General features: G+C 51.3%; 4 protein-coding genes across 5 annotated transcripts in view; 2 read left to right on the forward strand and 2 right to left on the reverse strand.

Annotated features, from left to right (window-relative positions):
• Nucleotides 1-10,261, forward strand: part of MTF1 (metal regulatory transcription factor 1) — a 41,971-nt gene extending 31,710 nt beyond the window's left edge. Inside the window, exons 8-11 of the mRNA XM_079777179.1 lie at nt 144-246; nt 930-1,525; nt 3,361-3,424; nt 4,575-10,261. Of these exons, the coding sequence (XP_079633305.1) occupies nt 144-246; nt 930-1,525; nt 3,361-3,424; nt 4,575-5,005 (1,194 nt within the window). The 3' untranslated portion in view covers nt 5,006-10,261. The remainder of the gene's footprint in view (nt 1-143; nt 247-929; nt 1,526-3,360; nt 3,425-4,574) is intronic.
• Nucleotides 10,262-10,360: 99 nt separating this feature from the next.
• Nucleotides 10,361-11,618, reverse strand: LOC307103240 (uncharacterized protein C1orf122). Of its 2 annotated transcripts, none has more exons than XM_079777404.1 (3): nt 11,488-11,618; nt 11,065-11,266; nt 10,361-10,830 (listed from the first exon to the last, which is right to left on the reverse strand). In XM_079777404.1, the coding sequence occupies exons 2-3, from the start codon at nt 11,110-11,112 to the stop codon at nt 10,735-10,737; spliced, it is 144 nt and encodes a 47-aa protein (XP_079633530.1). In that variant the 5' UTR covers nt 11,113-11,266; nt 11,488-11,618; the 3' UTR covers nt 10,361-10,734. The 2 variants fall into 2 exon arrangements, with proteins under 2 accessions (XP_079633530.1, XP_079633529.1); XM_079777403.1 differs by lacking the exon at nt 11,488-11,618 and adding an exon at nt 11,356-11,462.
• On the forward strand, nt 11,614-15,367 carry YRDC (yrdC N6-threonylcarbamoyltransferase domain containing; the record flags this gene model as incomplete). Its single annotated transcript, XM_079777402.1, has 5 exons — nt 11,614-12,005; nt 12,561-12,675; nt 12,794-12,913; nt 14,511-14,653; nt 14,953-15,367. 5 exons carry the CDS (start codon nt 11,614-11,616, stop codon nt 15,050-15,052), a joined length of 870 nt encoding a protein of 289 aa, XP_079633528.1. The 3' UTR covers nt 15,053-15,367.
• A 140-nt stretch (nt 15,368-15,507) lies between these two features.
• On the reverse strand, nt 15,508-22,251 carry MANEAL (mannosidase endo-alpha like; the record flags this gene model as incomplete). The annotated part of the gene is made up of 4 exons (XM_079777401.1): nt 15,508-18,149; nt 19,453-19,529; nt 20,415-20,524; nt 21,696-22,251. 4 exons carry the CDS (start codon nt 22,249-22,251, stop codon nt 17,513-17,515), a joined length of 1,380 nt encoding a protein of 459 aa, XP_079633527.1. The 3' UTR covers nt 15,508-17,512.
• Between the last annotated feature and the right edge of the window lie 838 nt (nt 22,252-23,089).

Genomic DNA, 23,089 nt, shown 5'->3' on the forward strand with positions numbered 1-23,089 from the left:
TAGGGACATAAATGTCACCTGAAAAGGAAAAGTTAGAAACAAGAAGCGTATCAGAAGATCAGGTGGTTGTGCTGCTCTGTGTCCTCTCATTGCGAAGAATTGCCTCCGATGGCGGGTCTCACATCCTTGTCTTTGTCCATCAGACACAGGGCCAGGACCTCAGCACACTTTCACCAGCAATCATCTTTAAGTCCATGTTCCAGAATTCAGATGATACGGCAATTCAGGAAGATCCTCAACAGACAGGTTTGTTATACAGTCTCTCTTCCTGCCCAGATCTCAGCACTGGGAAGGGGAATTCACACATTGACTCTCTGAATGACAGGCATGGTGAAAGATTATTTCAGTTTCTTTGAATGAAGTGACTTTCAGTGAGGGGTTAGAAAAGTAAGGGCCTTTCAGTTCAATTCCATCTTTTCCCCTACTTCCCTCAGCAAGGGTCTACTTTTCCCTCGACCCTCAAAGAGGAGGGTCTCCTTTTCCAAAAGCTCTTGTTGGCTTTAAAAATGAGAGAAACTGTGAGCTCTTCTGATGTGACACCCATTTGTGAGAGGATAGGATCCACAGGCTTAGCTCAGACTGTGTTCGAATGAGAATCTCCCTGAAGCCGCGCAGTAGTCAGAAAGCGTGCACACTGGTCATGCCAGAAAGGATGTCGAGTCCCATTTGTAGAAAAGCCTTACAACGCGTTTTTTTATGCTGAGACCCATACTAGGTCTTCACGTTTAGAAAGTGAGATTGATTGTGAAGCCTGGTTCTTTGACCAGAGGTGTCATTAAGTGAAAAGCAGAAAGCCAGCCTGCTAGCAACGAAGGAATTGGCTCCGACAGACTTCAGCTGTCTTTGGTTTAGCTCATAGTGACTGTGTTTTTGTGGCTCATGTAAGGCTTGGGATATGTATATATGTTTCTATTTCTTTTTTTTGCCAGCTGCCTTGATTGAAAGTTTTAATGGTGATGCAGAGTCAGTCAATGATGTTCCGCCACCCACAGGAAATTCAGCATCTTTATCTCTTCCACTTGTACTGCAGCCTGGCATCTCCGAGCCACCCCAGCCTCTACTACCAGCCTCAGCACCGTCTGCTCCTCCGCCTGCTCCCTCCTTAGGACCTGGTGCCCAGCAAGCTGCATTTGGCAACCCCCCTGCTCTCTTACCACCTCCAGAAGTGCCTGTCCCCCACAGCACACAGTTTGCTGCTAATCATCAAGAGTTTCTTCCGCACCCTCAGGCACCGCAGCCCATCGTACCAGGACTTTCTGTTGTTGCTGGGGCTTCTGCATCAGCAGCGGCAGTGACGTCAGCCGTGGCAGCAGCGCCCCAACCACAAAGTACTACTGAACCCCTGCCAGCCATGGTCCAGACTCTACCCCTGGGTGCCAACTCTGTCCTAACTAATAATCCCACCATAACCATCACCCCGACGCCCAGCACGGCTATCCTGCAGTCCAGCCTTGTCATGGGAGAACAGAACTTACAGTGGATATTGAATGGTGCCACCAGTTCACCACAAAACCAAGAACAAATGGTAAGTATTATGTATAAACAGAACCAGTGGGCTGAAGTGTCCTTACATAGGTGACATGTTCAGAGGCTTTTGCTTCAAAAAAGGAAAGTGGCTGTCAAGCCCTGAAACATATAATTCTGTCTCTCGGTCATTTTCCCCAGAATCAGGTGGTGTAAACCCAGGGAATGCTGTGGTCGGACCTACAGTAGGGAGGCAGAGAATCAGGCTTACGTTTCCCGAGCAGTTGGCACTTGAACAAGTATTCCACCTGCAGTCTAATCCTGTCACCTAGGACAGGAGCGCAGTCAGCCAACTCCGGAGGCCCAAGAGCGGTTCAGGAAGCGCCTTCTGTCTCCAGGGCAGAGTCACACTGAGGCGAGGGACTGATACCACCCCATCAGATGCACGTCAGAGAAATAATCTCTGCTCCCAGAGCCCACTTGGAGCTATTTTCTGCAAAGCGTTTGGTCTCAATGATAAGGAAATGACTTCATTGTTCAATTAAATATCTCAAATAAACTATTTAGGGCTAAATAGTGAGAGCACTCAAATTCCATAAACAGGGTGCCAGCCACCTCTGGAGGCAACCTAGTTCCATTCTCAAATGGAAAGGTCTTTTCAATATTACGACCCAATCTGCTTCCATGTGGTTTTTATCATTTCTTTCTGAATCTGCCCGGGGGAGCTGCATGGAACAAGTGTCGTCATTCCTTTTCCACACAACTCATTTTCATGTATTTAAATATGGATCTAATTTTTCCATCATTATTTTACAGTGTCATCTATAACTTAGCCAGAAGCTTTCACATTCCTCCTAGATTTTCTTTATTTCCTTAGAGGGATAAAAGACAAAGCCCTAGATCCAGAGACAAATGGCAGGGGGCGGGGTAGGGATCAACCAAAGGACTTGTATGTATGCATATTAGCATAACCAATGGACACAGACACCGGGCCGGTGGGGGCTTGCCCTTGGGGGGGCGGAGGTGGGGGGCAGAGTTTGGGGGGGTCAATGGAGGGAAAAGGAGACATATGTAAAACTTTAAACAATCATTTAAAAAAAGACAAAGCCTTTTGAAGTTAAGACTTGAAGATAGTCAATTTAATAGGAAGTGTACTAAAGTGATTAGGGTGATTTCTGGGCATGACTTTATAGTCCTGCTTAGTAGTAACATAAGTAGCTAATGTTTGCCGGGTGCTCACCACTCGCCTAGGACTCTACATGCATGCTCTCATTTCATCCTTGCTGGGGTTCTTTGGTTATCATCCCCATTATTACCGGTGGGGAAACTGAGACTGTCAGAGGTTGAATCACTTGCCTGACCTTAACAACTAATAAGGACTGGAATCAGGTGTGGCAGAGTTCAGGGCCCACCCTTGAACAACTGCCCTGTGCTCAGGGCCTTCACCTGGGCTGTTCTTCCTGTGAGGGGCAGTCTTAGCCTGTTCCTAGCATGCATCTTAATCCTTGAGGGGATAAAGAAGTTCCAGCCTCTTAGAACTATTGGGGAATGGCAGAGAGTGGAGAGCTCAGAGGGGAAGCTAGCCCTGGGGCTCCCTCTGAGATCATCAGCTTGAGAACAGCAACCTTGGAGGAGCCTTTGGGCACATGGAACCACTGGATTAGGCAGCTGGGAGGCAGCCAAGGAGTGGAGGACAAAGCTGGCTACATTGTCCACACTGAATGTCAAACAGTGGGGTGACCTCATGCCAGAGCGCAAACAAAACATCTCTCAGTGCAAATCCCGCAGCACTGAGCGTTCTCTCCCTCTTGGATGACCATCATATTGGGGAGGCTTCAGCTCCTTGGAGCTCTGCCATATTCGGGTGCCATAAATGTGATTTTTTTTTTTCCCCAGCAGCAAGCATCTAAAGTTGAGAAGGTGTTTTTTACCACTGCGGTACCAGTAGCCAGTAGCACAGGTATGTAATTCTATGTGAGCTTTAAAAGATAGTCAACTCCCTGGGCCCTTTGAGGCACAATTGTTAATTGTTGCTTTGCCCAGTTTTTAAAACTTTGAAATCAAAATTGTCACATTGTATTGTTTATTTATTAGAGTATCTCATTCTTTATAACTATTGGAGGTTAGTGCACTTACTAATGCCACTTTTAACATAGTAACAGTTCTTTCCCTTTCAGATACAGCTTTTAAATGTAGCCAGAAAAAAAATTTTGAATCACAGTTAATGCTAAAGAGGGCAGTTGTTAATTCACTGGACTCTTTCCTAATTACAGTAATGAAAAAATAGTATCTAGGTCAGAGACTGTATAGAACTAAAAGGTCCTTTTTTTTCAAACTCTTTATGTTATGGATTAAGAAACTGAGGTCCTGAAAGATTAAATGACTCCCCCAGAGTCACAAATGAGTTTGTGGCAGAGCCAAAGCACGAGTTCTCAGGCCTCCTGGCTCCCACTCTGCTCTCCTGCCCCTTGGTCTCTAGGGCTTTTGAGACACACAAAACCTATCTGAGTTCAGAGTGTGTGCACATTAGGCTGGTTGTGTAGAAGGAGGTTTTACGGACACCCACTGTGTGTCAGAGACAGCTACAAAGATGAGTGAAATGTCCTGAAGGAGCCTCGGGCAGGCGGAGTGAACAAGTCCCATACAGTGCGGACAAAGGGACAAAGATGCTAGATGCGGGAGGAATGCAGGAGCTCTGCACGGTGCCAGGCAGCTGCCTTGGGCCGGCCCTAGGGTAAGCCTGCTGGAAACACTGCCTGGAGGCATCAGAGGGGTAAGGGGAGTGAGCTGGGCCTTCAGAGATAAGAAGAGTAAGTTCTCCAGAAGGAGTTTAGGCCACAGGAAGCACAGAGGTAAAAAACATGTCAGGAAAAGGGAGGTATCCGCCGCCCTGGCTGGTATGGAGGGTGTAGGGGAGAGGATGGCTGGAAATACGGGGCACATCTCGATGGTGTGCATGGCTTTCTAAGGAAGAGGGACTTTGTCTTGGCGCATGGCATCCCCCCTCTCCATCATCATTCCCGCCTCCATGGCACTCAGCTCTCACCTAGTCTAGATCCCCCTGTGCCCTGCAGCCACTTGAAGAGCAGTCTCTCTCGCCTCTCTCGCAGGGAGCTCTGTACAGCAGATTGGCCTCAGTGTTCCTGTGATCATCATCAAGCAAGAAGAGGCGTGTCAGTGTCAGTGCGCATGCCGGGACTCTGCTAAGGAGCGGGCGGCTGGCAGGAGAAAGGGCTGTTCCTCCCCACCCCCTCCAGAGCCAAGCCCCCAGCCTCCCGAGGGGCCCAGCCTGAAGCTACCACCACAGACTTTCTCCTCACCCTCTGTCCCCCTGTCATCCTCCTCCGCCATCCCCTCTTCCTGTGAGCAAAGCAGACAAGCAGAGACTCCTCCAGACCCTCAGACAGAAACGTTAAGTGCCATGGATGTGTCAGAGTTTCTGTCCCTCCAGAACCTGGACACACCGTCCAATCTGATTCCCATTGAAGCACTACTGCAGGGGGAGGAGGAGCTGGGCCTGACCAGCAGCTTCTCCAAGTGAAAGGCCGGCTGTGCTCCCCTCCGGGAAGAGAGGGCAAGCAAGAAGCACACATAGGTGCGATGTCTACCATCATGGGATCGGTAATTTGAAGGATGAAGAAATCTATTTGAAATCCTCAGCTTTCGGATATATTTTCTTTATTCATATCCCAGGAGCATCCATTTTAAGGAACTGATCTTTGGGGGGAAAAAAAAACCACAAAACAAAACAAAAAAAAAAGCTAAGTTATAAATGAACTGTTTGGCTGCACTGTATGTCACTTTTGCTTATTGTCATGTGAACTTGGAAATTAAGGTTACTCGTATGCATAAAAATTCCAAGTGAAAGGGTGTGGTTTCCATCAATCTGACGTTGCCCATCACTTGCACTGGGGCCTTGTGGTCTGGACAGTAGAATTCAGTGTGTCAGGTGTTGTTCCTCCCTGTGCGTCTTTTGAGCCTGAGGCTGAAGCTTGCTCCAAAGGCCAGACCCTCACTCCATCAGAGAGGGAAGTGGCAGAGGCAGGTCAGACAGCTGTGAGCCGGACAGGAATTGGGTGAGATGGTTTTGATATTTGCACTTGGTGTCAGTGGAGCTCGGAGTGACTGTGGCAGGTGTCGTCTGCATCCAGCTGCAGCACAGATGGGCAGCTAAAAGCCTGGCCCGAAGCTGTAGGGAGGATCTGGTTCTGCAGGGGCCCGAGCGAGCTGTTTGCTATCTGCCAATGGCGTGTGTGCAGAGCAGGCTCTAGCAACGTGATCACAGTCTTTGCCTTCCTGGTTCTGTCTCTCAATTGGTTGCCAGGGTTTGCAGGTCACAGCGAATTTTTCTTGGGGAACATCCCTGTTTTGTCCTAGAGTGGACATGTGGGTGTATGGCCAGTTGCTGGTCGGTGCTCTGCCTTCCTTTAATGGTATTTCTCTTCTATGGAGCAGAAGAGCTGCATTTTGCTTATCAGAAGGTGTATCGTTGAGGGAGGTTTTTTAAGGTGGCATGTAATAGGCAGGCCAGGTATCCTGGTTCCAGGTTCTAGCCAGGCTTTTGGTTGCCCCTCCCATCTCCACCTCTCGCCCCTCTGGATTTTGCATACAGCCTAGTACAGTGCAAAGAAGGATGTGACTTGCTCAGCTTAGTCACATGATGTCTAAACAAAAACAAAAAATAAACAAAAAAACACACAAAACGATGATCTTCTACTCAGGGTAAAACAAAAAAATTCCCCTTCCACCAAAAAGCCTGAAATGTTGCAATAAGTTATCTCATTTGGAATGTTTCATTAAGTTGTGTTATAGGAAAGAAGAATTGTTTTTTGATTTGTGTATAGAATTACAACCATCTGTCTGCCTTTGGCTCCAAGTCATTGCCTCTAAACATAAAACATAAAATACAGCCCACACTAAAATGGAAAGTTTCTCTCAACTGGCTATATTAATGTAGTCAAAAGCGCTCACCAAGCTCACTGAGCTCAGAAGCTGGGCATGGCCCCGTGCCTATAGACTAGGCCTCTTCCCCGCCTTGAGCAAACAGGGCTGCTCTTCTGAGTCAATGATGTCGGGCAGAAAGTAGCCATAATCTTGCCTTCCTTTTCCCACTCCCTAATGTAAAAAAGAGCTGCATTTGCCACTCTCCTGTCTCTGAGCCATACTCAAGGCCAGCCAAGACAGTATCCAGAGCAGATCATTTTGGGAGCCAGAAGCCCAGCATTTAACAGGATGTTCAGGGACAGACTTGGACAAGAGGGCAGTGGTGGTGAACGTTGTCACTGCAATGAGAAGTGGGCTTAGCCACAAGCAGCTGCTGGCTTCTCATTCCAGGAGTCTAGGCAGAATGGGTTTCCTTTTAACCTGCACTCTCCTCCCCATAAGGCTGGTGGGTTCTGGACCATTGACCTCAGCAGGAGTTGATAAGGCAGGAGGAATCTTCTAGTACCACAGAGTTGGTCCTGGAAAACCAGCTGCTGAGCATGGCTTGTCCTTGGCTCTGTGGACCAGGCACCATAGGAAGCTTTGAGGTAGGACACTTGTGTTTTCTCTACCTCTTCTGTGAGAGACCAGCACAATACGACCCAAAGGTAGTTGGCATCGGAGGGCAGGAATGACCTCTTCCCACACCCCTAGAGTCACCTGGGACTGAGTTCCCTGGGAGCAGGTGGGAAACGGGAGCCCAGGGAAAGCCGCAAGAAGCGTCCATGGTGTAAATGTTGCTTCTTTCTGGTAGCCAGGCCTGTGCTACCTTGTTGAGCCTGCCCAGGTCAGTGGCTTTTCTACTCTCCAAAGACGGGGGGTGATGAAGAAGCATCTCAAAATAGTGCTGAGGTGGACAGATTTTTCTAGTTGCAGTATCTGCCTTTTGAGGATGATTCGAGATTACGAGGACAACTATCAAACCCAATCAATCAGCTTTTGAAAAATCATGAGCGTGCTTAAAATGTCAGTGAGTGGTTGTAAAGAAGAGCAGGTTTACTCCACAGGATAGGCAGTCTTTCCTTTCTCCTCCAGCACTCTCCCTCCCCACCTCCTCTGGAAACCTGGCCTTTAGTGCCAAGGACCTTGGAGAAGAGCGGGCCGCTGGCTAAAGTGGATCCAGACAGAGCCTTCATGGAGAGTGTGGTTTCCCAAACCTGGAGTGAACCTAGGGTAAGGTTAGAGAAGGTCTGCAGACTTCTACCAGGTGAAATCAAGCCTTTTTCTTCCCATGGGAACCTTAACCATTTCCACCCTGTAGGTTTATACTTCCAGTTCCCACTAGCATCTCCAGTTATACTGCTCCTATACAGGGTGCTAGTCAGCATCAGGAATTGGAGTACCTGGGCTCAGGAGGTGGGAGGAAACTTTGGCTGGCACCACCAAACTGCCTTAGTGAATTTGGCCCTTCCCAGGCATTGAGGGAAAGTGGCCCTGCCTTTCCTGTCGGCGTCTGGTCAGCCTCATGGGGACATCACTAGGTTGGTGGCAGGAGTTAGTGTCATTTATTGAATCCCCTGCCCCCATCCTTTTAGAAGGAGATCTTGGTACAAAGCCTGGGGGGCCTTCATGTGTGAAGACCTCTCTGGGCAGAAGCAAGGGACTTCTGTTTACCACCTCTGGGAGAGTCAGTAGCTTGGAGAGTGTCAAGGCAGTGGACTGATGGGGATAATGGAGGGTGGGAGGGTTTCCTGAGAGACTTTGTATAATGCTGAATGTGTCCAGAGGGACGAGTTTGCAGAACCTCATATTGGTATATTAAAGAAATAATAAAATAAAAAGCACTTTAGGTTATTTTATCTTTAACCCAATTGCTGCAATTTCTTTTGTGTGTGTGTGTGTGTGTGTGTGTGTGTGTGTGCTTCACACAAAGTTTTATTTTTTGCTTAGAATAAAAAGTTAAATTGAGGTGTGAAAAGAAAAGCACTTACCTTGGTGCAATATGTGTAGCTTGATGGTCGTTGTCCCATGTGGCCCTGGCCTGGCCGCATTTTCTGCTCCATCAGCCCTGTACCAGGAGGCTGTCTGTAGGGAAACACTATTATGCATTCTCAGCAACTGCTCAATCTATGCAAGCCTTCCCTGTGTGCCTGAGGGCGCCCCCTCAGGCTCTCTAAAGAACTGCGGGTCCTGTTTTCTGCTGACTGTTGAGGCCCCTTTGCATCACTTCTTGCACCCTTGCCATCTTTCCCCCCCTTCACCATTACAAAGTGATGCCTGAAAGGAAGGAACAGGATGTTCCTAGGTAGAAACCTGGCACCTTCTAGACTTTTATATTTGTAATCACGTCCATTGTCCTTAATCTTAAAAGACTTCTCCAGAATCACCGAAACCATTGATTTGTGGAACTTGCAACAGTATTGCTAAAGACTTTTCAGTTTTCCTAATCACCAATCAGAAATATGTTTGGGGGGGTGTTAGAGGTGGGGAGGCAACATAAGCCATTTCCTTACCGCTCCCATACTGCCCCTATTGGCTCTTTAAGCAAAAAGGCCTCCAGCCTTCATTAAATCCAATAAACAAAGCTGTTAATAATTTGCTTTATCAACTTTTCCCCTTCTGCCTCACTCCTCTCTTGTTTCCCCTACCACCCCATTTTATCTTCATTCTCAGGCTACTATACAATGGAAAAGTTTGAAAAAACTTCAGCCAAAGCAGAAAGATTTCCATAGATCCAATATGCAAATGATTCTGCTGTGACATTGATCAGAATTGTTCATTCCTTAATACTGGGGAGGGAGGAGGCAAGAAAACGGAATTATACATATTTCTGATTGGTAACCAGATAGGCTGTTTCCTCTGGGACAGTCTTGGGGAAGAGCGAAAGGGTCCTGTGTTTCTTCTCATGCCCTTTGGGGAAGCTGATGACCACTGTTTGGGCATTTCTCACTGTTAAGCCTGTTCAAGAGGGCTTCTCAGTCTGCACTGAAAATGCAAATTAAACTGGATCTTTATGTTAATGTGTACATAGTACAGCCTTTTTTACTGGATGCAAAGTTTAAAACCACACACTGCCCTTTTGGTGGTGTGCCTGCTGGGCCAAAAATTGGGTGATAATGTAGTGTCACTTTCTCAGCTCAATGCAGTTTCTACTCTTTTTCTTATGGGAAAGTTTTTCATAAAACCTTTTTTCACCAAAACCCAGGGTTGTTTTTTGCAATATCCTTGTTATCCTCACAGTGGTGCCAAGTCAGAGGCCTCTCTTGCCCTCTCCCCTGTGTCCTCAGGCCTCCCCTAGGGCGATGTTTGACTCTAGTCCTGTTGTTGTTTTTGGTGAATGTGGGGGCGGGGGTCAGAGTTCAAGGTGGTTGTTTCCTTTCACTGCGAACTCCTAGACCCGTTTGGGGAAGGTGGCTGGAAACTTGGTTTTGCTGAATCTCTGGCTTAGATCTTCTGGCCCCGAAAGGCAAGACTCACAAGAGCCTTTTTTTTGGACATACACTAGTCATTGGCTGAAGGTCTTGGTGACAGTTATCTAAAACCCAATAGTTTTATTTGGATTATGTAAAGCCTATCAAATTCATTTAAGTGTGAAACATGGGAACAACAGACTTTCACTGAGCGATATGAAAACGTTACAGGTTCAGTACTTCCAAAGGAAGAAACCTCCAAACCCAAAAAAGAGTAAATATGAATTTGTATTTTTGAAGAATGTGAAATAATGGTGTTTGCTTAATTGCTCATTTTGTATAAACTTAATATTGTACTTTAAAATATCTGCTAAGAAGTGAAAATTTAACTTTTTGGAATTGAAAAAGCAATATTAAATACTAATGAGATCCTAATTAAATGCTTATTTAAATCTGGTAGTTATCTGTGGTATTTCTTCCCAACCCTGCCAGCTTTCAACCACTCCCTCCCTCCCCAGCCATCAGTCTTAGAGATGGGACAGAAAGGAAAGGCCAGTCACCAGGAGAGTCTGCAGGCTTCCTTTTAATCAAGGCTCTGCTAAAAGTGTTTGTGGGACTTGGAGCCCCCAAAGCATGAAATGGACATGTAACACCACCTGGATCCCCGAAAGCAGGCCAGACCACTCTGGCGAGCACTGCTGGCCTGCCCAACTCCGGTCATCAGCCTGGGTATTCCATGGCTACATTTCAAAGCTCAGCACTGCATCAGCCAGGATGAAGGAGTGAACCCAGCTGCTAGCAGAGCTGCCACCCCAGGCTGAGGGCCAAGTTCCAGCCGCCGCCAGTGAAGACTGGTCCTTTACTGAAGGCAGTTGTTCAGAGTCCAGCCACCAGCCCCCCGGAGGGAGAGAACTCAGGGCCACGGGCTCGGGAATGGTCAGGGTTCCGTAGCTCCATCGCCAGCATCCTTTGGGAAACCGCCTCTGGCGCAGACAGCTGGCTGGGGGGGCGCCCCGGGTTTGGATGAGACATTCTGGTTGGAACAGAAAGGAAAAAAGTGAGGCTGGGAGGAAAGGCCTTGGATTAGGCCCGCAAGGATAATGGCTACTTGGCATCTGGACAGCACTGAACTTTTTCAGAGCCTCTCACCCAGATGAAAAGTGGGAGGTACAGCAGTGGGGACACTTTCACTCGGGGGAAGCTAGGGCTCAGCAAATCTAGCCAGTGGACAGTCCCCACCTCCCAGGCCCAGCCGGGAGGCACTGACCCCGCCACCCGCCGGCTCCGGGCGCCGGCGGCCCAGCTGCCGCAGCATCTCCTCGCAGGCGGCGATGGTGTCCAGGAGCTGCCGCTGCCGCTGCTCCACCGCGTCCAGCAGCTGCTGGGCGCGCTCATCCCGGGGCGGCTGCGGGGGTGGCCTCCCGCCGAGCCCCAGCCCCGCCTTCCCACGGTCCACGCCGGCAGCCTCCCTGCCCGGAAAGAGCGAGACAGGCCGTCAGGGCCGGCGCTGGCGCGGGGTCCGAGCCCATTCCCCCCGCCCCGACGGGCCCCCTCTCACCCCCGTGACCAGTCTGAGCCGGGGCCCCATTCCATCTCCGCCTGCGCGGCCCGACCACCGCCCCCCTTTCGGCCGCCCCCTCCCCAGCGCTGCGCTAAGGTTCCGCAAAGCTGCGCCCCGCCCCGTCCCCACCGGTCTCCTTCAATCCTCCTGGGAGTCGTGGTCCCTTTAAGTTGCCCGGCGCGGAGGTGGGGCCGAGCCTCCCGAACCGGAAGCTGACTGGGTGCGTCACTTCCTCCCGGAAGCGGGCCTGGGCGGATGTCTCCGGCGCGTCCGTGTAGGGGACTGAGGGCCGCGGTGGCTGCCAGCGTGGGATTGAGTGAGGGGCCGGCGGGCTCCGCCCGCAAGGGCCGCCTCCTCCGCCCTCCGGGCCCCGCTCGGGCGACGCCGGGGGCCCGGCTGTTACGGCTCCCGGGGGACGGGGCCGTGCGGGCCGCAAGCCCGGAGCGCGCCGGTTGGACCGAGGCGCTGCGGGCTGCCGTGGCCGAGCTGCGCTCCGGCGCCGTGGTGGCCGTCCCCACCGATACGCTGTACGGCCTGGCGTGCTCGGCGAGTTGCTCGGCGGCACTGGACGCTGTGTACCGCCTCAAGGGCCGTAGCGAGGCCAAGCCGCTGGCCGTGTGCCTGGGCCGCGTGGTGGACGTCTACAGGTAAGGCTTCCCCGACCCGGCCCCGCTGGGGGCGGCTCCACGGGAGGGGCTTCCGGTGACAGGCTTGGGAGACTGAGGCGCTGGGAGCGGGAGGGGCCTGTCCGGCTCGCCCAGGAATCCGGAACTGGAAATGTGTCGAGCACTTAACGTCTGCCAGGCCCTCAATGAGAGGCTGCGGCGCAGCAATGAACGAGGCGGGCAGGGCCCCTATTCTGGCGTTTTTTGTGATTAATGGGGGCGGGGCGGGTAACTCCCACGGTTAAAAAAAGAAAGAAAAAAGGAAACAGTAGCTTAATTTAGTAGGGAGGGCTTTGAAGAGAAAATAAAACACGGAGCGGGATAGCAGCGCAACTGTTGTAGTTTCAGAGACCAGAGAGGCATGTGGGCCCCAAGCTTGGGGTGCTTCTCTGGAGCCCAACCTTCTCAGGCTCTTAGGTGACAGATGGATCCCACAGTAGTCCCTAGGGTCCCCTTTTCTAGATCGGCCTAAAGTCTGGACCAGGACCAGCAGTGGGCCTTCATCCTTGGTAGATTTGTGCCCCCTTTGTTTCCCAGGTACTGCCATGTGAAAGTACCCGAGGGGCTCCTGAAAGACCTGTTACCAGGACCAGTGACCCTGGTGATGGAACGATCGGAGGAGCTCAATAAGGACCTGAACCCCTTCACTCCTGTGAGTCCGATTTTCTCTTGTGTCTCCCTGCCATTTGGCTTTCACAAGGATCCAGGCTGGACCCATTAACCCACTCCTTCCATCCTTTCTCATGATCCCCTTTCACCTTGCTTCATAGCTTGTAGGTATCCGGATTCCTGACCATGCCTTCATGCAGGACTTGGCCCAGATGTTTGGGGGACCACTTGCTCTCACCAGTGCCAACCTCAGCTCCCAGCCCAGTTCTCTGAATGTGAAGGTGAGAGTTACATAGTTGTCGTCCCATCCCCAAATGTCATCAGGCCTAACACAGTTTTCTCTGAACCATTAGGGTTGGTGGTTCACTGGAATTGCCTGACAGGAGAGTCTAATGTTGGGAAGTCTGCCCAGTTGACAGGGGTTGAGTTGGGGGAAATCCAAGTTAAAGAATCTTGGGAAGGTTTTATTACAAAGCTTGAGAAGTGAGGGGGGAATGGGTGTTTTCTTTCTATCCTATATAATAAAAGGCTAATAGGCAAATTGTCCCTTCTGGAGTTTGATCGCTTGCTATGATGTGCATTGACCACCAGGGGGTGACGCGGAAGGAAGGCAGGCAGGCCCTGGCCGGCCCTGATCACCAGCCAGGCGTAGGGACCCTACCCATGCACGAATTTCGTGCACCTGGCCTCTAGACTTTTTAATAAGAAACATTGTAAGTATAATCATTTTTCCCCTGCTGTAGGGGTAGCAGTTATTGGGGAATAAGGCAGTAAGTCTTTACAACAGTGCTATAAAGGAAGTTAGGCTCCAGAAAGTTAAATCACTTGTCCCAGGGACTCCTGACCACGTTCTCTTACCTCTGCCATAAGCCAGGTCAAAGAAAGGATCATCCTAATCCTGTGTTAGCTCCATAGCTTGGAACAGATGAGGACACAAAGAAATTCAACTTAACCACACTGTTTTCTTCTTACTGAACTTAAATGCAGAACATAGTAAAAGGATGTGGTTTTCCATGCCCAGACCTAGAGAGTGGGTTCAGGAGTCTTGGAAAGTGAGAGCTCAGCATCCCTTCTTATTCTCAGACTGCAGGCTTTTACTTGGTCCTGGTGCCCATACTCAAGGCGGTGGGGAAGGGGATGGTGGGAGTATTCCTACCTGCTCAGCAAATAGTTGACCTATCCAACTGGTATTCCCCCATCCCAAATTCCCAGGCCCATCTGTCACTGTGGTGTCTTCATAAGGGATGAGGGCAGGGATGAGGGGGAGTGGGTGATGCTGTAGCTAAGAAGGGAGTACCCCTTCCCATAGCCCAAGGATTGAGTGTTGGTGGCATGCACTTAAAGAGTCCACCCCGTTTCCTCTCTGTACCGTGATCCACAGTTCTCCTGAGACCCAGGATCGGAGTGCTAGAGCTGGAGGGAACCTTAGGGAGCATCTGTCCAGCTCCCTTATTTTCCAGCCCTAGATAAAGTAACTTGAATGCGGTCATACTGAGATTTGGAGGAAAGTCCAGGGTAGAGCCCATCCCTTTGGGCTCTAGCTCGGACTCCAATCATTGTACTTACAACTCCCCAACAGAAATGATGTATGGAATTTCTTCCTGGCACAGCAAGATATTCTTTGAGCTCTAGATAGATGTTACTTGGGGTGCTGATGTGGCGGGGGGGACCTCAGACCTCATAGGATGTAGTGTCCTAGGTGCTAATGCAGTGTCCTTAGCATAGCTGACCGTAATTAATTGAGGTTCCATCTCCTCTTATAGGAATGTGCCTCCTGGTTTGGGATTGTGTAGCCTTTGTCTTACTTGTGAACCCTGCCTGCAGTGTGACATCATTGCATGGAATTAGTGTCCATGCTCTTCCTCTCCCTCTTCTTAGGAGTTCCAGGACCTCTGGCCTCAACTGTCCTTGGTAATCGATGGGGGGCCAATTGGGGATGGTAAGAGCCCCAGGTGTCGCCTCGGCTCAACTGTGGTTGACTTGTCTGTGCCTGGAAAGTTTGACATCATTCGTGCAGGCTGGTGAGTCTCTCTCCTATGCTATGGGGATAGAATTTGAGGGAGGTTGGGAGATGCAAAAATGGCCTTGACAAAATAAAGGTTGCCACACTCTCTTGCCCTGACAACCTTGATTTTGGAGAAGTGGGTGGAATGAGACTAAGTTTGCTGGTGTTTGCTGTTTTTTTTCTGAATTCGAAAGAATTCTTCAAGGGTTTGATGAACAGAGTGCAGTAAGACCAGAGAGTTAGAGCTCCCTGATCACTGGACTCTGGTGGGCTTTGAGAAGTCAGACTCTTAACTGTCCTCCATTTCCTCCTCAGTGCCCTGGAAAACACTACGGCTGTCCTCCAAAGGAAGTACGGGCTGCTCCCTCACAGGGATCCTGCTGAGACTTGGGAGGCAGAAGGGCCCAGGGACTGATGTTGGACACTATGTGTCTGTCCACCGGTGGATGGCCAGGCCTCATTTGCAGAGGCCACTGGGGCCACAGCGTCACTAGCCTGATTTTGAAGGCAGTTTGTCTTTATGAACACTGTAACCAAGCCCCAGAAGAAGCTGGGTTAGCTTCACACCTGGGGAAGGGGGCTATATTTATTGTCTATAATTTCATATGTCAGCCAAAAGCTGAATAGAGACTAAGAACATTCCTAGGATGCTCTTATTCTGATAAGCTTCTTCTCTCCCTCTCTCTCTTTTTTTTTAATTCTTGAAATAAAATTTAAATAACGTTTGGAATCTAGTGAGAGGTGGTGGCATTTAAGGTCCAAATAAGCTAGAGTGCCAGTTGGTGCTGTTTAAAAGTGTCAAGTGATCAAAGGCTTGAGTTTTGTGCTCCTGAAGCTGGAACCAGGTTAGCCTAAAGACTAGAGTGACAGGCCAAACACACTTTCTTCTGAACCAGGGGCTGGTGGTGCGGCATGCTGCAGTTGCCTGGCCGAGGGTCATCGCTTTCTACTAATGGTGGGAAGTCAGCTCAGTTGGCAGGAGTGGGATGGGGGATCCAAATTAAAGAGGGTAGGAAACTAGATCTCTACTATCTCTTCAGACAGTGCCTTTTTTCTTATTCATAAAACACGTTATAATGATACCATTATTTAAACCCAGTGTCCACTCAGCAGCCTTTATCTGCATTCATATGTATACCGTGTGTTAAACATAGTTATTGTTGGGCATTTGAACTTTTTCTTTCAGAGAAAATAATGCTTCTATTAGACATCTTTGAAAATGGTTTGTTTTTCTTCTTTGGATTATTTCTTTAGGATAGGATTACTGGGTCAAAGTATATGAACATTTTTATGGCTCTTGATACTGATTAGCCTTCAAGAACTGAATCCGGTTGCCATCAGGGACATAAGAGAATTACTGCCCCCATCCCCTGGGGCACTGCCATGCTTTGGGTATTTTTCAAATTGTGTATTTGTGAAATGAGGACTCAGTGTTACCCCTTCTGTAAATTACAGGTCACCCCATCCAGCCCTTTTCACCTGTCCCTGCTTGCCTTGGTTTCCCCAACTAAGTCACAAGCAGGTGACCAGGCCTACCCCGTCCATCAGTGGGGTTTAGTATCAGTTACCTAACTGCAACTGGGAGTCCTTGTGGTACCCAGTAGGGCCCACTACCTCCCCTCTGCCTTGCTTCCCAGTTCCCAGAATTGGGATTCACTCTTGAGTCCATAAACTTCTCAATACAGTGGTTTCCAATGTACATATTTTCAAGTAGATCGTAATAATTTGCCAAAAAGGTGTCCCAGGGCCTGCTTTGAGGGTCCTTGCAGTTACACAGTTTATTTGTAAAGAAGCAATGGTTTGTTAAATATTCCCTCTAGCAATCTTGCTAATTTCTTAAGCAAACTCCCTCTTCACTGTGCTAACACTAGTCATCCCTCATGTTAGTCTGTCCAAATCTGACTACAGGGCCAGAATTTGTGAAGTCTTGAAGAGAGCAAGAGGAATGCTTACTTGAGAATACCACATCGTTTAATAATACAAAGCACAGTAGCACTGGAAATGGCTCTAGTGAATGGGCCTCATTCCGGTTTGGGCAGCTAAAGGGAGGGGGCAGTCCTAGTTCTCTCCCTGAAGCTAAATGTTCATCTGGGAAAATGGAGGATTGAGTACAGAGGTATTTTCTTAGAGAAAACAGAACGCCCAGCAGTGGTTAAAACTGCAAACAGGTAAAACCTATAGCTGTGCTCCTGCACTAGCTACAAGGCCATACATACCAAGTGAGGGAAGCTGGGTCCTGTAAGGGAGATGGACCATTTCTGGTCATTTGCTCCCGGCACATAGTAAAGTGTTAGTCTGTGTTGAATTAATGTGTGAATGCTCAGGATTATTTTCTGAAAATGGGGTTCAGGAATCTACTGGGAATAGCTTAAACCTAGAATTTCCCTTTTAGAAAATCTCAAGTATGGTTCCCTAACTTGGACAAGATGGTCAATGTGGGAAGGAGGCCTGAAGAGGGCAGGGGTGGCAGAAGGGAGCAGGGTGCATGCTAGCCCAGAACCCTGACACCCTTCCTAGAGCAGTGGCTTGGCGACGCCACCACACCACAGCAACCTGCTGAGTTCAGAGCCAGAAGGGATTATGTCTGTTCTCACTGAGGATGTGAAGCTTCCCTGGGCTACATCCAGTCACCTGCCAGCCTCTACAGTTCCCTCTGCAACACCGCCCAGTTTCCTGTCACTGCAGAGCAACCCAGCACCACCTGCCTGAGGAACAGGCTCTGGTCCTACCTGGGCCCAGGCCTGATGGCCCACCCAGAGGCACCAGCTGCCGACATGGAGACAGCGAGTGCCGACACCCTCAGCTGAGCCCCACATGGAGACAACATTCCAGTGAGGCTGGGACATCGGCACCTCAGGGCCTGTTTGCAGGCCCCTCACATCAGCCACTGCTCCTTCTCTTTGATGAAGTGCTCCGCCCAGCGGCGAGTCAGCTCCAGGTACAGGCTGGGCTGATGAGGCAGGTAGTCCAAGTACAGACGAGTGGGCGTCTTCTTGGGAACGGCCTTCTCAATCTGGGTGCCCTCGTGCCACTCATTGAAAGAGGTGATGGAGACGATCTCGGGCCTCACTGTCAGGGCTGCCTGCAGGGCTGTCTCATAGTACTTGCCATTGACCCTGTTCCGCGTGTTGTGGTTATTCCAGGGCCGGATGCTAGTGTCAATGTACCCAGGCCCCACACTGGGAATGAACATGAGGTTGTTGGCATCACAAAAGTTCTTCACAGCTTTCCAGTTCTGATGGGAAGAGCCGAAGGAGAAACCATTGGAGGCAAAGTAGGTGTACATGCCATCAAATCCGGCGGCCAGGATGTCATGGGTGTGGCCCTCCTCCACCAGCAGCGCTATGAAGACCCCATCATAGGGGGTGTTGCGGATTGAGTGCAGCCCGTTTGGTGTCAGGAGATGGGCCCAGGCCTCAGGGGTTGTCAGGTATGAGTCGTAGATATAAAAGAGTGGAAGGCTCTTTCCCATGCTGTTCTTATAGCGGTAAAACGCGCCATGGGAGCCATACCTGAGGAGCAGAGGAAGAAGCACCTGAGTGGCAGCCTAGGGTGGCAGAAGCCAGCACTGCTGTGTCACCAGCCATGGATGAGAGCTTTCCTGATGGCCAAGCACAATTTTGGATCCAGCCAGTCTCCATAAGTGGATTGTCATGCCGCTAAGCAAGAACTGGTTCCCTCCCTCCTCTCCCCAGCCTTGTCATTCCTTTAGTCAAGCCTCACCTCCCTGCCTAGGCCAAGCCACGTCACCTTTCATCTGGACTGCAGGCTCCCAATTCTACCTCCTTATAATCCATTCTCTTTTAAAGTCTAACTCAGATCTGATTGCTCCAAAACCCGCAAGGCCCCACCTACTTGATCTGGCCCTGCCCACTTCTATTCCTGCTATTATCCCATCTATCTCTACACTCCTGGCAACACTGGCCTTTCTAGCAGTGTCGGGCTTGTTCCAAACTATGACCTTTGGATCTGACAGCCCTCTGCCTGGAATGTCTGCCTGTCCCGGATTTTTGCAGAGCTGCCTCTTCATTTAGGTGTCAGCTCACATGTCATCTCAGAGAGCTCACTTGACCACCCATTCTAAAATATTTGTGGGACACACTCTAGCAAACACAACACCCTGCTTTATCCTTTATTATTACTCTTACATAGTATGGATCACTACTTGATTTTTGTGTGTGTAACTACTCTCTTTTCCACTATACCCCCTACATACACTAGAATGTAAACTGCTATTCCTACCTACTACCGTACAATGGGCTTAGGACAGTACCTAGACAACTAAAGGCACTCAACAAATGTTTTTGAATGAATGAATGACATGTGCAACCACTGCACAAGCCACTTTCACATATATTAACTCATGTAACTCTCACAAGACTCACAAATTACGAGGCTTGCCATGTGGCTCAGTGGTTGAGCATTGACCTATGAACCAGGAGGTCATGGTTCGATATCCAGTCAGGGCACATGCCCAGGTTGCAGGCTCAACCCCCAGTGTGAGGCATACAGGAGGCAGCCAATTGATGGTTCTCTCTCATCATTGATGTTTCTATCCCTCTCCCTTCCTCTCTGAAATTAATACTTAAAAAAAAAAAAAAAAAAAAAAAGGCTTGCCTTTGTTACAGATTGGAGGCTGCAGAATCAAAATTCAAACCTAGGTTCCTGATTCTAAAGCCCAATACTCTCTTACTATAAAATAATTTCTGGGGACACAGGCATTCTGCCCGTGTGTCTCTTGACCTGCCCCTCCAAACCTTCTATCCTTATCCCATTTTGATCCCCACCAAAGTCCATGCCCCAGAGCAGCCTTACGTGTCAATGATGTACTTGATGTTGTCATGCAGCGTGATGTCATCCCGGCCCTTGTAGGGTTGGATGTGGAAGGCCACCTGCCACAGATAGGAGACACTGGTCATGTGAGTATCTGTCCAGGGGTCACAACCTATAAGGCTGATGCTCCAACGATGGCCTAGAGGAGAGGCTGAGTTCAGGAGAGGGCCCGGCAATGGTGGGCACTATAGACATAAAACAGCCACTGCCCTCGGGCAAGAAGTTTGCCCACCTCCACACCTGGGCATCACTTCTTTTTGCGGAGGGGGGGGAGAGTCATTCTGTTGGGCTGTGGCAGGATGGCTAATAGGTTTCAAGTTATCTGCCAGTTCAAGTGATTGGCCTAAAACTGTGAGAAGAATTATACTGAAGCTATGTCAATGGGAAAATGTGCTATGACCTATTACGCGTGTTGGTGATGGGCTCAGGAATGGGAGTGAGGCTCTTCTTCATCATTGTTCCGCCACAGGAGAGGAGAATGACTTACTTAATTGGTGCATTTGGGGAAAATAACCGGACATGCTTAGCTCAGCTCCCTCATTCCTCTTGAAAGCAAGCCTAGCTGCTGAGAACAGGTGTGCTCTGCTCCCTGAGGCCCAGCACTGCCTCCCAGTAGGAAGCTGAGGCTGGAATTGTTTGTGGGTCCATTTGGTTCTTACCTGCCCTCTATCCAGCATCAGGGTCTCCAACTTAAACTCTATTATTTTGATATTTAGTCTCCCATTTCTCCTATATTTAGTTTTCCCAACTTTTTTTCAGAACCGAAAACTAGAGTGACATAGGCAGTATTTATTAGAACCCCACCCCCAACACCACACTTGCTACTTCTTTGCCATAGCTGGGCTCATGCCAAGAACTTGGGTGGATGCACTATCCCTATGGGCAGAAGAGGGAAAATCTCCAGAATGGGCCAGAGGGCACTCGATCTCTTCTTGAAGACTCACCTGGATGTTGTACTGATGGGCGGTGTCCAGAATGGCGGGCACCAGGTCATCGGAGGGTTCCCCATTATCATCAGCCATGCCAGGTGGATACCAGGACAGGACCAGGACGCCTGAAACACAACACAAGCTGCTTCAGAGACACACAGCATCCCCGCGGCAGAGCTGTGTTTCCTCACAGACCACCTCCAACCGCAAAATGGTTTCTGAATGAAACCTTCCAGCAAGGCTCCTGCCAGGTTCTCTTCCTGCAGATCTGATCCCGGGTCCTGGAGCTGTCCTCACCCACGGTGCTGAAGCGCAGCGTCTGGGGCGAGCTGAACGCATCAGGCGGAGAAGGAGCCTGAGAAAAGCCTGGGTGGGGTCCCCGCTGTTGCTGATATTAGCAAGTAGTAGAACAAAGGGAAATGGGTGGACAATGCCACACCCACCCGGGAGGCACAGAACTGTGCCAGGAAGAAAGGAGCACCTCTTGGGTGCTGAAGGGAGATGAGCCCTGAGCAGAGAGGTCATCTGGTTCTTCTGGTGGGAAATAGCATTTGTCTAGACTGTAAAATCCCGAGGGATAGACGTGTTATTTATCTGTGAATACCTCCCCCAGTGTCTCTGGCATTCAGTGTTTTCCCTCACACACTACCCGTTTCCAGATAAGCTGACATGTACTCTAAAATCCAGAGGAATTAATTCAATGACAAAATCTGAAACAGGTGAGCCTCCCACCCGGCCTGCCTACAGGAGGCTCCCGGGACCTCCTTTCCGCAGAGTACTTTAAGGGAAGATCCGGGACTCCATGCTGCACACAGAGCAGAGTCCACCCTGCAACGTGGACAAACTGTGCTCCCTGCAGCCGGCAGACGCGGGGAGGGCTGCTGCTCTCCCCTGGAGCTGGTACGAAGGCAGCGGCCACCCAGGCGCTACTCTGAATGCAAGACTCCTGCGGGTTATCCGTTTTGGGATATCCAGGCTTCACTTACCCAGACCTAGAAACCCAACAGACATGAAGGTCGTACCTGGCACAGCTCTGGCCCAACCGCCTTCCACAGGCTCTCCCAGCAGGTCTGCCCCCAAGAAAGGGCCCTGAATAGCTGGGGTTCAGAAGGCAGAAGTGGGTGCGTGTGAATAATAGAAAGTGGAGCGGTGCCTCGCGGAAGGGGTACGAAGCCAGGCTGAAGGGTGAGTGGGGCCAAAGGCCGGGTGACTGCACCACGTGGAGCTGCGGTGGAGGAAGGAAGAGGGTGAGGCTGGGGGACAGGGACGCCTGGGGAGGGGGTGGGGAGGGCTCACCGATGGCGGCTTCCTTAAGCTGGGTCATGTGCTCCCGCAGCACGTCGGGGTCCCGGGAGCTGTAGGGCCCCAGCTCCGGGTAGAAGCTGGAGCCCAAGTCGTCGGGGGGACTGTGGCGGCCGCGGGGGTAGCTGGCCGAGATCTTGGGGTCCCAGTGCGGCACCATGACGTGGTCCCAGTGGATGTAGTGGCCCTCGCGCCGCGGGCTCCCGTACCACGAATAGTAGAAGGCGTGCAGGTCCGAGTAGACCCGCAGACTCTGCCCGGGGACGGGCTCAGCCTCTGCGGGGGCCGGTTCCGGGGGACCACCCGGACCCGCGGTGCCGGGCGGCGGCGGCGGGGGCGGCGGCGCGGCGGGGGCGGCGGGGGCCCGGGCGGCAGGCGCGGGCGCGGGGCCCCCCTCCGGGCGTCGCTCCAAGGACGCCAGCTCCAGGCCCGGGCCCAGAGCCGGGAGTCCGTCCGGAGCCTTGAGCGTGCGCAGGCCCATGAGGGTGCCGAAGGCGAAGAGCAGCACCAGGAACAGCGCGATGCAGGCGCGGCGGCGCCGCCGGGCCATGGCCGCCTGCGCTCCCGGCGGCCGGCGGGTTACCTCCCGGCGCGCCGCGCCATGGCCGCCCGCCCGGCTCCCGCGCGCCGCGCAGCCCCGCGCGTCCCAGGGAGACGGCGACGCGGAGCGCCGGGCGCGGCGTGGGCGGCTCCCGCCTCTCCCCGCAGTGCGGGCGGGCCCGGCACACAGACAATGCGGGCGGCGCAGACCAAGTGGTCGCGAGGCGAGGGGGAGTGGACGCGGAGGAGAGAAGGAAAGTGGCCGAACCGCGAGTCCCCGGCCAAATCCAGCCGAGTGACCCGCAGAGGATTTGTCGCCTTTCAGCCTGGGGCAGCGGGGTGGGGGCGCCCGAAGGGGAAAGGGGTGCCCTCCTCTGGAGCCCAGGAGAAGGCCCGTCCTGGCGGGCGCTGAAGGGCGTGGGAGCAGGGGGCAGCGTGGGGAGGAAAGTGAGTGTCTATGGTCGTCCCTCTCCAGCGGTCTCCTTCCCCACTGACCACTTCACTGACTTCACCGGCCCCCTCCCTGCTGATCTCAGCGACTGCTCTTGTTTGCCCCAGGTCCCCCCTCCCACACACCCAGGCAGCCCCTGGAGCCCGGAGGTGGTGGTGGGGGGCCCAGAGTCAGACACCACCCAGGCGCTAGAGCACCGCATGACGAGGGAGACCGGGGCTTGCACGAGGTCACATGGAGCAGGTCTAAACCCCAAGGGTCAGAGCTCGCCAGAGCCTTCTCACTATCCAGGCTGCCTGGTCCCAGGCCTGCTGTGTCCGGAGCCATCGGTCTGTACTTGGACAATCTTCTGGAGTGGTGAGGACTAAATGAGAGAGTTACGTGGAGCACGCTCACA

This window comes from Cnephaeus nilssonii (assembly GCF_951640355.1).
Source record: "Cnephaeus nilssonii genome assembly, chromosome: 7".
Lineage (NCBI taxonomy): Eukaryota > Metazoa > Chordata > Mammalia > Chiroptera > Vespertilionidae > Cnephaeus > Cnephaeus nilssonii.

What these genes read in the sequence shown, in the direction of transcription:
- LOC307103240 (XM_079777403.1), bottom strand. Translation starts at nt 11,390, where the DNA reads ATGGAATGGGGCCCCGGCTCAGACTGGTCACGGGG. An exon ending in GGCTCAGACTGGTCACGGGG is followed by an intron (nt 11,267 to 11,355) that starts GTGAGAGGGGGC and finishes CTTTCCGGGCAG; the next exon opens with GGAGGCTGCCGGCGTGGACC. An exon ending in CGGAGCCGGCGGGTGGCGGG is followed by an intron (nt 10,831 to 11,064) that starts GTCAGTGCCTCC and finishes TGTTCCAACCAG; the next exon opens with AATGTCTCATCCAAACCCGG.